The sequence below is a fragment of the Solanum dulcamara genome, chromosome 4, assembly GCF_947179165.1.
Source record: "Solanum dulcamara chromosome 4, daSolDulc1.2, whole genome shotgun sequence".
In the NCBI taxonomy this organism is placed as follows: domain Eukaryota; kingdom Viridiplantae; phylum Streptophyta; class Magnoliopsida; order Solanales; family Solanaceae; genus Solanum; species Solanum dulcamara.
Genome location: NC_077240.1, coordinates 30,235,415 through 30,250,855, shown reverse-complemented (window position 1 = coordinate 30,250,855; position 15,441 = coordinate 30,235,415). Strand labels below are relative to the sequence as shown.

At 36.4% G+C, this 15,441-nt stretch overlaps 2 protein-coding genes across 2 annotated transcripts; both read left to right on the top strand.

Moving 5' to 3' along the window:
* Window positions 1–3,777: 3,777 nt before the first annotated feature.
* On the top strand, window positions 3,778–5,734 carry LOC129887233 (xyloglucan 6-xylosyltransferase 2-like). Its single transcript, XM_055962243.1, has one exon. It carries the CDS (start codon window positions 4,136–4,138, stop codon window positions 5,516–5,518), a length of 1,383 nt encoding a protein of 460 aa, XP_055818218.1. The 5' UTR covers window positions 3,778–4,135; the 3' UTR covers window positions 5,519–5,734.
* A 4,673-nt stretch (window positions 5,735–10,407) lies between these two features.
* LOC129884940 (uncharacterized) lies at window positions 10,408–11,613 on the top strand. Its single transcript, XM_055959203.1, has 2 exons — window positions 10,408–10,766; window positions 10,847–11,613. The coding sequence occupies exons 1-2, from the start codon at window positions 10,602–10,604 to the stop codon at window positions 11,201–11,203; spliced, it is 522 nt and encodes a 173-aa protein (XP_055815178.1). The 5' UTR covers window positions 10,408–10,601; the 3' UTR covers window positions 11,204–11,613.
* Window positions 11,614–15,441: the final 3,828 nt, after the last annotated feature.

Here is a 15,441-nt window from a genome sequence, read left to right as displayed (position 1 = left end):
GCACCTTATCTGGTGCACCCTCACCTCTATTAAAGCAACCAATTTTAGCATTTACTTGAAAATTAGCTTCACTTCATACCTCGATTTCTCCTTCGTTTCAAGCTCAAATTTGACGATATAAAGGTCTAAATTCAAGATATTTTTGTGGGGAATGTAGTGGTGAACTTGGAAACACAAGGAGAAGCTTCGTTTGAGGTACGAAATGTAATCTAGCTACTGCTCTAGTGATTTTTGAAGTTGTATTTTGTTGAAATTGTGAAGGTTGTAACTTGATCAATTTAAATCCGATTTGAGTAATTTTTTAGGCTAGATTGTGGTTTTATTTTTGCAAGGATCGTCATAGTGTAATTTGTTTGGGTTGAAAGGTCTTGGTTTTTCAAAATTAGATTAACAAGAAGCTGTCATTTTTGACCTTTTATTCGAATTTTGCGAATTATGGTTGCAAGCTCGTCCTGCATAGTTTCCTACCCTGAATTGTGTTATATTATTGATTTGTGAGCGTGGGGTGATGTTTAGAACTTATTTATGGGGTCAAATCCAAAATTTCAGATGCGGGTCCTATATTTTCCATTTTAGACCCCGAAATTGGTCCATCTTCAAAAATTATGAAATTAGTGTCTAAATGACTGTATCGACATTATGATTCTATTTTTGACAGCATGGAAGCGTTCTGATACCGCTCGAAAGGGAAAGGCTCCAACACTGTAATTTGGAGCTCGCGTGTTTAGCCTATAGGTAGGTTACGACTTTTCTTTTTTTAGATTGAGACAGAATGTGTGAAATCATGTTGAGATTGATGGAATTTGGGTTGGGTAGCTTATCTGGATATCTTAGGTGTTAGAAATCATGTTTAGGCTTTTTATGGGTTTTCGGGTATCTGGAAGTATGTTTATCTTGTCGTTATTCATCGGTATTGTTAGGAATGTTGAATGATCATGTTTTTGATATTGTGGAGTATGTTGGCCTTAGTATAGGTTGTAAACCTAGTTTAGTTGCTCCGACATCACTCCAACGGACTTAGATCCTTGTAGAATGGTATAGCGGGCTAGTGCCTAGTAGTTGGCCTTAGCTAGGCGATGCCATTGCTCTTAATCACACCCTCATCCATAACTCGGTATAATCATGACTTCAAAATGCATTGGCAATACTAAATTTCGTGATCATTTGGTTTCGACTCCGGTTCAAGTTTTAGCGGCATATCAGTTGGCGCCTTGGGGAGGAGATTCTTGGTACTGTTATTGTCTAGTTGGAAAGGGGAATATTTGGCACCAAGGGATAAATTATCTACGAGCATCCGGGTACCTAGTTTCGACCTCCGTTCTGAATTATCGGAGAGCATCCGGGTACCCAGCCCCGACCTCTGACTTGCTAGTATGACGAGCATCCGGGTACTCAATCCTCGCCTTGATCATATTAATGTGTTACGACGAGCATCTGGGTACCTAGTCCTGGCCTCGAACGTACCGATATATTGTGGCAAGCATCCAGGTACCTAGTCCCAGCCTTGGCCATGTTGGACATTCGGGCGAACATCTAGGTCTTAATCCCGGCCTCGACCCCTAAGGCACCCCTTGTTCGTTGAATCTTTGAGATTCTAGATTTGGAAATGATACAGTTCCTCGATTCCTGACATCGCAGATTCTTAGTTCCCAGCCTTGATAGTTGTAGGTATTCTGTGTACTCGGCGGGCTTATGGAGGTTCATCCAGATTTTTATTTAACTTGCGCACGAGTGTCCCTGCTGGGTGGGGGTACAGTTGGATATAGTTAGATGTAGTTCTCGTAGACAATACTTTTTCACTTTAGATGATTATGTTGATTCTTATTTAGGCTTAATCCTCTTTTTCATATTGTTTTTACCTTTTCTGCTCAGTCAGCCTATGATGCCTACTGGGTACCTGTTGTCTTGGTACTCATACTACACTCTACATATACTTTTGTGATGTAGGATCGAGCACCAGCTACCGCCGTGGATAGATCGAGCCTGTTGCAATCAGCTACATAGATTAGGGTGAGCACTTGACATTTTTGGATCATTTCTGTCTCCTTCAGTATGGATGACCCGTCTTTTGCCTTTTGAGATTAACCAGTTGTTGTATATATAGTTTTTGTCCACTTTCGGGACTTGTACTCGTGTTTTATTTTGTAACAACTCTGTACTTGTGACTTTCAGATTCTGGGAGGGATCTTTAGTTGTTTATAGCATGTTTTGATTTACTTCTGCTTATTCTTTCTGCTTATTTTTATAATTCGTCACTCTTGTTTAGTTTCTATCCTCAAACCCATTATTTGAAGTTTCGGATTTACAGATTGACTTACCTACTGGTGGGTTATAATAGATGTCATCATGACATGAAGAATCGGACCGTGACAGATAAATGCATAACATATGTTGTACCATATAAAATTTTCTATAACAATATTTATATTATTATTAATCATACGATCAAGCCTCACTATAGTGGTAATCGTCTGTCTGAAAATTTCATGACTGTTATAGTGAGGTGTTGTTATAAATGGATAGTAACATTTGACATTTAGATCTCATCATCTGTTATAAATAAAAGTACACAAAAAATTAATTTAGTAATTTTGTGTACCAAAAAGAAAGGAATATATTTATTAACCAATTTTTTTAATAGAAAAAGTATGAATGTAAGAGCCCGTTTGGATGGGCTTAAAAAAAGTAACTTTTATGTATGAAGTGTTTTTAGAAGTTTAAAGTGCTGAAAGTTATTTTTATAAATAAGCAGTTGAGTGTTTGGATAAAAATGCTTAAATGAGGAAAATTATGTGAATTTTAGGGTTAAAAGAATAAAAAGGGTAGTTTGGGTATTTAGTTAAAATATAAGAGATATAAAAGTAATTTCCATGGTCAAAGAAAATGACTTTAAGCACTTAGAAAAAAAAAAGTTAGGAATCCTAACTTTTCATTTTTGACTGACTTTAAGAACTTTTTGACTTAAAGTTAGCATTAGACAAACACGTCTAAAAGTTGAAAAGACCAACTTAAAGCCAATCCAAACAGGCTCTAAACAACCAAAACCAATCAACTTTCTTCGTGAAATTATGTCAATAACTTATTGACTTCATTTAAATAGAGTTTTTTTTCTTTTTAGATATTGGTACTTGCAATTTTTTATGTGAATGACATTAATAATGCTTAATATATATATAATTTTTTTTATAAAGAGCATATCCTTATAATAAATATCATTACTATTATTGATAGAATGTTATTATAGAGAAGTACAATATATCATGAAAAGTCTATTCTAGAATAAATTAGATCATTATAATTTAAATATTATTATAATGAATAACTATTGTAGCGAAATTTAATGTATAACCATCTATGGATTAAAATATGCACAACCCAATAATCTTGATATCATCACTAATTGCATAATGAATGCCTAAAAGCCTAGTATAATTAGATCGCAAACCAAACCACTCCGTATATCTTCCACAAATTTCAGGTAAAGTAAAAGAATATTATATGCAATAAACTAAGGTCTATTTCTCTAGAAGAGGCAACATGTCATAATCTTAGAAAGACATGTTTTATATGTACGCTAAATGTTGTATATATTTTTTAATAAAACTTTTGCTGTCTACTAGCTAAAAAAGAATTAAAAAAAAGAAAATTGGAAACAGCACAGCACTACTTTCCCACTACGCGTACTATCAACCAGACTGTAATTCATTAATAAAAAGATTATGATTAAAAATAAAATCATAATTTATACTTTATAGTAATAAATAAATATTAATTTTATTGTTTAAACCTTGTCTGAATGAGAAAAGAGTAGATTGTTTCCTTTTATTTTTCATCTTCATCTCCGTTCTTACACATCTACCTTACCTTAAGGCAATTTCCTCCCTATCACTCTCTCCACCGACACCTTTCTTTCATTCTTTCTTCATAAAACCACCATCAGATCTTTCTCTAAATCTCCATTATTGAACACCCAAATCTCCATATTTCTCATCTGTTTTCCCTTTTCTATAACCCCAACAATGAAATCAATATCAAACCTTTCCTTTTTTGTCTAAAACTATCCCAAGATTTGATTTTTCATCATCAAGATTTGATTTTTATTCCATTCCAGCTTGTGGGTATTGAATAGTAAAAGATGTTAGATCGATTTCTGAGTGCTCGTAGAGCATGGCAAGTTAGGAGAATTATGAGGAATGGGAAACTTACATTCTTGTGCTTGTTCCTTACCGTTATTGTCCTTAGAGGGAATTTGGGTGCTGGAAGATTTGGTACTCCTGGCCAAGATTTGAAGGAAATTCGTGATACATTTAGCTATTACAGGAAGCGCGTAGAGCCCAGACGCGTTCTTGAAGAAGCACAACAGGTATCTACAAGCACTGTAAGTGATGGTGCATCAGATAGTAATAATTATGCTACTTTTGATTTAAAGAAGATTTTAGTTGATGAGGATGATGGTGAGCCTGAGTTTAAGAGAAATCCAAATGAACCTTATGCTCTTGGTCCAAAAATAACAGATTGGGATGAGCAAAGAGGAGAGTGGTTGAAAAAAAATCCTAATTTTCCTAATTTTGTAGGAACAAATAAGCCAAGGGTGTTGTTGGTTACTGGTTCATCTCCTAAGCCATGTGAAAATCCAGTAGGTGATCATTACTTGTTGAAGTCAATAAAGAATAAGATTGACTATTGTAGGCTTCATGGTATTGAGATTTTTTACAATATGGCTTTGCTTGATGCTGAAATGGCTGGTTTTTGGGCTAAATTGCCTTTGCTTAGGAAGCTTTTGCTTTCACATCCTGAGGTTGAGTTTTTGTGGTGGATGGATAGTGATGCTATGTTTACTGATATGGCTTTTGAGCTGCCATGGGAGAGGTATAAAGATGCTAATCTTGTGATGCATGGATGGAATGAGATGGTTTATGATCAGAAGAATTGGATTGGATTGAATACTGGTAGCTTCTTATTGAGGAATACTCAATGGGCTTTGGATTTGCTTGATGTTTTGGCACCCATGGGACCAAAGGGAAAGATTAGGGATGAAGCCGGGGCGCTTCTTACTAGGGAGCTTAAAGATAGACCAGTTTTTGAAGCTGATGATCAGTCTGCAATGGTATATATATTGGCAACTCAGAGGGAGATATGGGGTGAGAAGGTGTATCTTGAGAATGCTTATTACTTGCACGGTTACTGGGGAATTCTGGTAGATAAATATGAAGAGATGATTGAAAATTACCACCCTGGTCTTGGTGACCATAGGTGGCCACTTGTTACTCACTTTGTGGGTTGCAAGCCTTGTGCAAAATTTGGAGATTATTCGGTAGAGAGGTGCTTGAAGCAAATGGATCGGGCATTCAACTTTGGTGACAACCAGATCCTGCAGATGTATGGATTCACTCATGAATCACTTGGTAGTAGGAGAGTGAAGAGAACACGAAACGAAACAAGCAATCCACTTGAAGTGAATGATGAGCTTGGATTACTTCACCCTCCATTTAAAGCTGTCAAGGTATCATCTTCTTGAATGCATATGAAAGGGATCATGCATTAAGGTCAAGATTGGGATGCCCTTTTAACCTTAAATTTTTGTACCATTTGATCACGATATGTGCCACGCTGTACTTGTTATTATGCCTGTCTTAGAGCACTGGTTATTGTATTCCTTCATTTGTCATAGTGTTTTGTGACATAATCTTTTTAAGTTACATATAAATTTCAATCGAAGGCATAGTTAAATTCATATTATATGTGCTCCTTGCTCACATTTGGTTGGTCTTTGTGATTTTGGAGGCAATGGCTTTGGTGCACTCTTCCTTCTTTAAAGTTACAAACTTTGCTTGTTCTCATTTTGTATCGGATGTCGCTGAAGGATGGGTTCTTATTGCTGCACATAGTTCATTTCAATTATAATACTGCTACATTTTGCATTAGGTTTCTCTCACAGTGGAACTTTAAACCAGAAATGTGCTTATGAGAAGAGTGAAGGACCAAAGTATGCTTAAAACCTTGAACATCAGTCTAGGGATGTTACAGCAGGGTCCTGGTGAAATAGGAAAAGTAAAATTTCATCGATGTCAATTGGACCAAGTAGGTACTTATCATGTTCACCAAAAGAGTCCCGGATTTCAGCCTTCGACTACATAAGTAATTCATGAATTCCATTACATCCCATTATCCCTCTACAGGTTTCCTTTTACACACTGCAAACTGTATTCTTCTCCTTTGGAGATTTTCATGTGCAAGGTAAGCTTCATTAATTGCTACCTCCAAAGGCAGCAGCCACTTTCGTTGAGATGTGAGTTCTCCATACCAACTTCTAGGACCATCGGTGCCTTCCTAACTTCACTGCTTTAGATTGCCAATCATAGCTAGAGTTAACTATGGAAATTCCATTTTACTTTGCATCCATATCAAAGAATCAGATCTGTCCTCTGTTAACACCACTCTGTCCAAACTAGTTATGAGCATGCTTACACTCTCTAGTTCACAATCCTGAAGGTTTCTTTTGAAATGGAGATTCCAGTTAGTAGCATTAAAGAAGTCAGCAATGCTGCCATCTTTGTAGGTTACTAGACTATGTAGATCTGGATATATATTCTCACCTTATATCGCTTTTTAATAGCACTTCTTGCCATTGTTGAACCTCCACAACCATTTGAACTAAAAGGCTTTTGTTATGGAGCCTTAAGTTCTTAACTCCAAGGTCACCCAATATTTACGGTTTTATCACTGTTGATCACCTAACCAGGTGTAGCTTCTTTCTATCAGCATTTTCTTCCCACAAAAAAATTGTTCTGTTTAGTGACCTTCGTAGGTATGGGAAATAGAGATAGCATGTACGTCAGAATACCATTCACTGTGCTGTTGATGAGTGCCTGATATGCTGCTGATCTTTTTTTCTTGGAGAAGTAGCCATGCTGGTAATTATTATGCAAACTGCACCCCTCCCGTCAAAGAAGGGTAAAGCCAGATAGCCAAAGTCGACTTTGCCACTTAATAAGAACTTCATGCAGGGTTCCTCTGTTAGAGGTTTCACAGCTTGAATCATGGGGTTAAGGTATTGTTGATTGATTGGTGCATTAATCGAGCTTATGAAATCAGGCCCTGCTGCTTTTGTTTGGTGAAGTCATAGAAGCTTTTCCGGAGGGCTTTGTTCCACTTTGTTAGATGCACATAAATAACATGTTATCTAGTTTTAGCCTCTAGGCTCTGAAAGTAGAGCATGCATTCTGTTCTGTTACACAATGTAAGTGAGTTCAGAATCTTTCACCAACTGTATCATAGTTGGTTCACCTCAATTAGAATCTATTCTGATGGGACAACTGAACAAGTATCCACTTGGCATGGAAACAATTTATGTACTATTTTGGTGGTCTTGAAGGGGTATCCTAGTTATCTTTTGGCTTTCACATCGTCTTAAAGTCTGAGATGAGTTAGCTCTCTTGAGACCTTTTACAGACAACGGGTACAGTTAGTTTCAATACTTAGAACTCTTGTATCTAGGTGTAGCATAATAAACTGGATACCGCTTAATTATCTTTGATGCAAAGTTATAGGGATATTTAGCACAAGTTTGGTGGGTCAATCCCCATAGGGAAAGGAATTTTCTTGAAATTCGAAGTGTAAATTTTGGTTATTCACCAGCAAAACCAAAGCCATTGCAAGAACCAAAATATCCTGTTAAATAGTTACTCAGATCACCAAAATTCATGTGAACAATCAACTATCAAATGCCTTTCTCCTCAAGAGTATACAAACTCACAAATGCAAGTTTACTTCCACAACTCTCCTTCTATCATAGTGATCTGATATAGTATCCATTTTATAACATCGTAAAATAAAAGTTACTGTAAGAAGTAAAATATATTGAGATCCAGGCCTCTGACTCAATTCAAATTCTTTGACAATCTATTCCATATAGGCAGATATATATATCCCTTCGGGCTGTACAAGGCACAAAACAAGTGTCAAATGGTATTTTGTGGCATTACATTTAACAGATAAATGCATATGCAACCCCTGTAAACTCAACACCTCTGTTTGTAGGCTATATGTTATAATATGATAGCAGCTCCAGAAGAAAAAGTATGAAAACTAAGAAACACATTTGGCCAAGAGTGTAGAATTTCAGCACAAACATTTAAAATTAGCTAAGAGATAAACTGGACGCAGGTTTTGGAGTAAGCAGAGAAGCCACAAAGTCTAGTTTTTTCTAGAACTGAATAATACTTGGGGGAAATAAAAGCAAAAGCTTAGTAAAACTCACAAAGAACCATGAAACATAAACACTAAAATCTCCAGAGAGACACAAAGATAAAACCCTTAAGCTGGAATGAGAGTTGAGAGAAGCAAGTCAGCAAAGATATAGAGGGAATAGAGAGTGATTATCCTTCAACATGGATACGGAATTACCTTACTTTAACCTAATTAGATTTTAACTGGTAGATTGAGGGTGGTACAAGCAAAACACCAAGAGACTAGAGCTCTTCATGACTTCAAGTAAATTGATCAAAATTGCAGCAGAGTAATCACTTATGCGAGACAATTACACAATCAAGCAGGTAGCAACACAAAATGTTATTTCTGTATTTTGAGCATAACAAATTTATATTAGTCCTCGTGAGATTAACTCATGATTCAAACAAGATTCATCAGGAAATTCAAAGCACCAGTATTTGTGATACTGAATTAGACAATTAGTGCAAGAGTCAAACTCGAGTTTTTTCCTTTCCATGTAATACAGTCCATCACTGTATATTTTGTTCAGGACTAAATAATTATCATCACAAAACTCTACGAGGACGAGAGGACTATCTATCATTTACACGAGTAAACCATTCATAAAACTTTATGGTTCTTACTGAATCAAATACGAGGAACAAATAAAATAAATAAGAAATCATAAAAATATCGGTAATACCTGGGTACAGCATCATCTCAGAATACGGAATCAAGTGATATAGTCACCACCCTCAGTTCCCTTGCCAATCATAGGAGAGACAAGACTCTCCATGAATGTTCTAGTCCTTATAAACTTAGAAATTATTCCATCAACATTCATCTCTCTTCTCTGTTTCTCTTTCTTATTGTAGAGAAACACCTCGGACTTCGAATCACCAAATTCCGACTTGAAACGAGAGAGAAATCGTCAACTGAGTTTTCCCATAGCTGTTGATCACGTTTGATATTTTATTTACGAGACCAAACGAATCACTCTTCGTGATCACGGAGCCCTAAGCTCACAATCGCGGTCCACTGAAAAATTGCACTTCGCGATCGCGGAGAGTCAACTAGTTAGACCCTCACGATCGCAAGGACTCCTTGCGAACGCGAAGGCCTGGGGGATCAGGCTTCGTGAATTCGGCCAAGGGGTCTTGTGAGCGTGAAGGCCAAATATGGCCTGTACCAGCAACTGCTGCAACATCAAACAAATGGAACACAATTTGGGGCTCGAAATAGCAGAAAACCAAACATGCAACCAAATCACCATTTTAGCTATGGAAAGAGACTATGACAGCAGGTTCAAGCTCATTTTTTACTTCGAATGACTGGTCCTCGACACTTTACGATTAGTTATCCACATAGCCACGAACTTTACAAACACCCCGGACTTCGAATCACCAAATTCTGACTTGAAATGAGAGAGAAATCGTCAACTGAATTTTCCATAGTTGTTGATCACGTCTGGTCTTTTATTTACGAGACCAGATGAATCACTCTTCGTGATCACGAAGCCCTAGGCTCGCAATCGCGGGCCGCTAGAAAATTGCACTTCGCGATCGCGGAGAGTCAACTAGTCAGACCCTCGCAATCGCGGAGGACTCCTTGCGAACGTGAAGGCCTGGGGGATCAGGCTTCGTGAATGCGGCCAAGGGGGCTCGCGAGCGTGAAGGCTAAATGTGGCCTGTACCAGCAACTGCTGCAACATCAAACTTTGGTATTGTCTAATCTTTGACGAGGTGCTCGGGATTCATTCAAAATCCCGTGCGCACAAACAGACTATGCTATTTCATCAAATTCGACATTCCAGACTCAATGACACTGTAAAAATTTCTATACGAGGTCATTTTGAACAAAAGTGGGTCCCACACTCAAATGTCTTTTTAGCCAATTTCACAAGAGGCCTCAATATTAGACCAGAAGCCTCAGGAAGTGCACGAAAGGTCGTTTCTAACCAAACTTGACATTCTAGAACTAACCGCGTTGTCAAAATTTTTATTCGAGCGTGTTTTTTAAGAATGTTGACCAAGGTCAAACTTAAGCCAAATTTTAAAGGCTAAAATGCCTAATGGTCCAAACTTACACTGAAAGCCTTAGGCTTATGCCGACCATGCTACGATCCTAAAATAACTTTTCCATAGATGATGGAACCGTTAAAATTATGTTCTGGAGTCGTTTACTTGACGTTTTGACCAAAATCAGCTATTCAAGTTTCAAAAGCTTCAAAACAGGGAAACGGACATATATCCCAAAAGAACGATTAGACAACTAAATAGTTAGTGCCAGAAAGTCATAAATGACCTGGGGTCGTTATAGAAGCACTCTAAATAACAAAAAGAATCCATTTACTCAAAAATGACCTGGAGAATCATTATATTATCTTATCGATGGTGCGAGAGATTAAGTTGTTGATTGTAGCAACAAATCCAAGAGCAATTTTGGTTGTGGGTACTGTATCTCCCAAATTCTGGAACGCAATAGTGCGAAGTGATCCAACAGCGTATTTGAATCCTTCAGAACAAGTCAAACTGGAGGCACTACCAAAGGATAAGGTACATAAGATGGATTATGTTAACCTGTTGGAATAATCATTATATTTTTTCACTTTACTTACCTGTTAAAATAATTATAGGTGCGAATTCAAGGGGTTCGTATTGGATGCATGATTTATTTGACTACAACAACAATCACAACCGTTTTCCCAATTAGATCAGCATCCAACACAATTGCTACACCAATTACAACAGCAGCAAGCACAATCACTTCCCCAACTTTAGCAACAACAAGCACAACCACTTCTCCAATTACAATAGCAAATAGCACAACTGCTTCGCTAATTATACTGGTTGTGGTTGTTTCTGCTGTCGTTGGTAAAGCGGTTGTGCTTGTTGTTGTTGTAACTAGTGAAACAATTATGCTTGTTGCTGCTGTAATTGGGAAAAAAATTGTGCTTGTTGTTACAGTAAAATCAATCACGCGTCCAATATGAAACCCTTGCATTTATACCTATAATTATGCTTACAGGTAAGTAAAGTGAACAAATATAATGGTCCCAAAAAACTAACATAAACAGTCTTTTATAGTTTATCCTTTGGTAGTGACTCTAGTTTGAGTGGTTTTTCTAATTCTGAAGGACTCAAATGCTCTGGTGTATCACAACAACAAGCACAACCACTTCACCAATTACAGCAACAAGAAGCACAACTACTTCCCCAATTACAACATCTGCTTCTATATTGCTTGATTAGGTACTTGTTGAGATGACTAATGGAGGAGTCGACATGAATGTCTAATGTACTGGCCAACTTGATTCTTTGATTTTAGAATTTGAATGTATCTATGATGTATGCTTTATGTCATTAAATTATCATAGTGTACATTCAAATCACTACATTTACATGTATTAAGAGCAAAATTATCAAATGAAATATGTCATCAAATTACCATAGTGTACATTCAAATCACTACAGTTACATGTATTAAGAGCAAAATTATCAAATGAAGTTGAAGTTGAAAACAAATACTAACAGGTAGTGCTATATTAACAAATTAGTCTTACTATGATTGAGATTGGTGATACGTGATAGCAATACTACAAATCTTCTTTTTGCTTTCTCCATGAAATGAAAGCATGGAAGAAAACACCTTTATAGTAAAAACTGCAAGATATATTAAAAGGATGCTGAGATTTTCCACCTCTCTTTATTAGTTGCAAAATACAGGAAGATAAGTTTGTTAACAATGATTATAACTACTCTTCATTTTTAATTAAAAAAGGCAATAACTGCTCCAATTCCATTATTAGTTAGATCAACAGATTGTTTGTTGTCACTAGCCAGCAAAACATACCAATTCATGTAAAGACCAATTTAACCAGTAATTAAAAAGACACTTCAAGAATAAAAGAGTAGTTTATACTAAAAACTAATTACCATGTAGATAAAAGATAACTTAGAATTATGATATGCCAGAGAACTCTATTGTGGATTTGCTTTTCATGATTCTAGTGAATGTGATCCTGAATTTAGTGAAAAGAAATCCTCTAAACAACATAATTTAATTTTAAAGAAAATCCATAATTATCCTCTCGAGTATTCTATCATTTCTAATGTTAGAGGCTTCATAAACCATAGAGTTAGTGGTAATTAGTGAATTTTTTCATTATGAATGATAGAACTTTGACACCTTATTTTATGTATTAAATTTGAAATTTGTTATGATATGTTGTCAAGTTAACGTTTGTAGTTCATACTTTATCTCTTTTCAAAGACTGCATTATGTTTCATAATATAAAGAGTATGTCAAGAGTAGAATAGTCAATTTAATTTGCTAGGTCAAATTAAGGTATTGGGTGCCTATCAGAACTCAACCAAAAGTCGGGATCGTGACAACATTCTTTTAAAATACTCTCTTATCAAGTTTGATTTAACTCGCCTTAGTAGCCACATCGTCACATTTGTCCTGCAACCGGGCATCTTAGAATTTCTCACATATTACAATAAACTTGTAAAATTAAGTCTCATATGATTGAATGCCCATGTACCAATAATAGAAGGAATATTTTAAGCTTACCATTAATCATATCGTTTGTACTTGGATTTTGGATATTTAGTATCCCAAACAAGGTCTCCCATTGCTCGTTGCTTAGGCTCTGGGAGTGTGTTTCTTCAACATCGATTTAAATTATTACAGGAAAGTCCCCTCCCAGAGTTTGGACAATATTGACAGGCAAACCACCCTGTTCCCAGCTTCCATACATTTGTGCCACCTCTCTGTTGTCGTTGCTATCCTCTACCATTTATTACTTAATGAATGGAAACTGCATATTTCAACTTGAAAGTAAAATATACAAACAAAGCTGGTAGAAACATTCCAATGAATTGATGATGCTTGCTAGTGCACCTAAACATGTTGGGCACCATTGTTGGTTCCGGTGAAAAAAGGGTAGAAAAACCACGACAAATATTAAATCTCAACAATGGATATCCAAGGGCTACATATGTTCTACATATGTATAAAGACACCATATCTGCTTTCATAATATGAAAAGAATTTGTAAAATTATATTAAACTAGAAGGGTAGTAAAGTCCTTTCACTACTCCAGTTAGCTAAGAAATTATAGGATAGATAAGTGGTTAATCAGTTCATAAATTGGTTATCCAACTAATCTATCTCTATTATGCTCCGTGGAAGTATTCTATTTATTGTACACACAAAAATAGAACATTGAATACACTTTTTCATCTCTGGCATGAGATTCTCTTCTACTCGCTTTCTTCTTCTTATTTTCTTCACTTTCTTTATCAATCTTAAACTCCCACTTATGAGATTTCACTAGGTATGTTGTTGTTTTGTTGTTTTTCTTTACCAATCTTGATTGAATGTCAATGGCTATGGCTTCTCATCCATAAACTTCTACATGGTATCGGAGCGTGACATCTAGATTGTCAAGTTTATGTAAACAATTTTAGATTCAGAACTGAAATGAACAAATTCAATTTTTTCTCCTCTATAATGGATTTGATGAATGTGAATGGAATTCCAACTTCTTCAAATAGTGGTACAACCTCATATGGAACCAAAGTTTCGGACAATCAGTTTGGAGAGAAATGGCTTTAGTAATAACTTTTTTTGAAACCAAAAATTTAACTAGCAAACAAAAGATAACTTATAAGAATAAGAGGTTGTAACATGATTTATGAAAAAACAAAAAATATGTGATGATCATACATAAGCAAATAACAACAAAGTAATTTTGGAGAGGTCAAACTTCCTATTAAAACTAACCTGTTCCAACTGATATCAAATGAGTTCATAGTCTAAATGGTCCTTTCTATGTCATATATATAATCTCACACAACTTTTAGCATTAATGCAACAAAATAACACTTTCCCATTCACAAACTGTGATGACCCTCGAAGTCGTTTTTGTGTTTTTCTATACTTTTACTATTTTGCCCCTTTCCGTAGATTTCTTGTAGCTTTTGTGTTGTGCTGGGCTGGGGGGCACATTTCTCAAGGAGATCGGGTGAGTTTTGAGCAAGTTTTTCTCTATTGGAGGCTTTTGAAGTGAGAGTTGACTTTAGTCAACATCTGGAGATTTTGATATGTATGAGAATTTCGACAGTCCTATCAACTCTGGAAGGGTCATTTTGGTCTAGTAGGATGATTGGTTCGTGTTTCGAGGCCTTCATTTTGAGTTTGTATCGTTAGACATTTTAACTTTGAAGTTTTAGCCAAAATTTGACTTCGATCAATATTTTCAGTAAACATACTCGGATGAGAATTTTGTTAGTGCGGTTAGCTCTGGAATGCTGATTTTGGTCTAGAACAATCTTTGGTTCAGATCTCGAGGTGATCAGGAGGAGTTTGTGTCATTTTTTGTTTTGTTTGGTATTTACCTTAAAAGTGTTGACTTGGGTTAATATTTTGACGAGATAGCCTCTGTTGGTGGTTTCACCAATTCCATTGAGTTTGGAATGTCATTTTTTATTGGATAGCATAGTTCTTTTGCGTTCTCTAAGTTTCGAATGAATCTCGAGGAGCCCTCATCGGGGCATTTTCTTCAACTTGATGAATTGCTGATGCAGAGTTGCTAGTGCGGCTCGTACTTGTTCTCTGCATTTACGGAGCCCTTGACCGCGTTCGTAGAGATCTGGTGGGGTGTTCTCCGTATTTGCGGAGTATGAGGTGCCACAACACCAAGATCAGGCGCTAGCCTCCACATCCGTGGAGGGTTTATTGAACTGACCTCTATGTTTGCGAGCTAAGCTCCACGTTCACGGAGGTCATTTTGACTGCAAGTTATTTAAAAGACTAGTCCCAATTTTCAAACCTCATATCTCAATAGAACCAACTCCCAAAGGAGATTTGGAGCTCATATTTCTTGATGATTTAAGTGGGAATTATTATTGTTGGGATCGTAGACACATCTTGGGTTTGAAAAAACAATTCTTCTGGATATCTTTTAGGTTTCCACAACTTCTCTTTTAATTCTCCATTTTGACACTCTTGAGCTAAGAAAATTATGGGACTATTTGAGGTTTTTTTGATGCTCGGATTGTGCCCATTTAGGGCACATTGTCACGACCCAAACTATGCCCTAGGCATGAAACGACAATTAGAATTCCTACGGACTCCAACTAAGCTTCTAAGCATACATAGTATGACATACGTAGCATCAAATCAAAGATAAATCTTAAATGCGGAAGTATGTTTTAAAAACA

Coding starts and splice junctions, on each gene's coding strand:
- LOC129887233 (XM_055962243.1), top strand. CDS start 4,136: ATGTTAGATCGATTTCTGAGTGCTCGTAGAGCATGGCAAGTTAGGAGA.
- LOC129884940 (XM_055959203.1), top strand. CDS start 10,602: ATGGTGCGAGAGATTAAGTTGTTGATTGTAGCAACAAATCCAAGAGCA. Junction 10,767..10,846: donor AGGCACTACCAAAGGATAAG/GTACATAAGATG, acceptor AAATAATTATAG/GTGCGAATTCAAGGGGTTCG.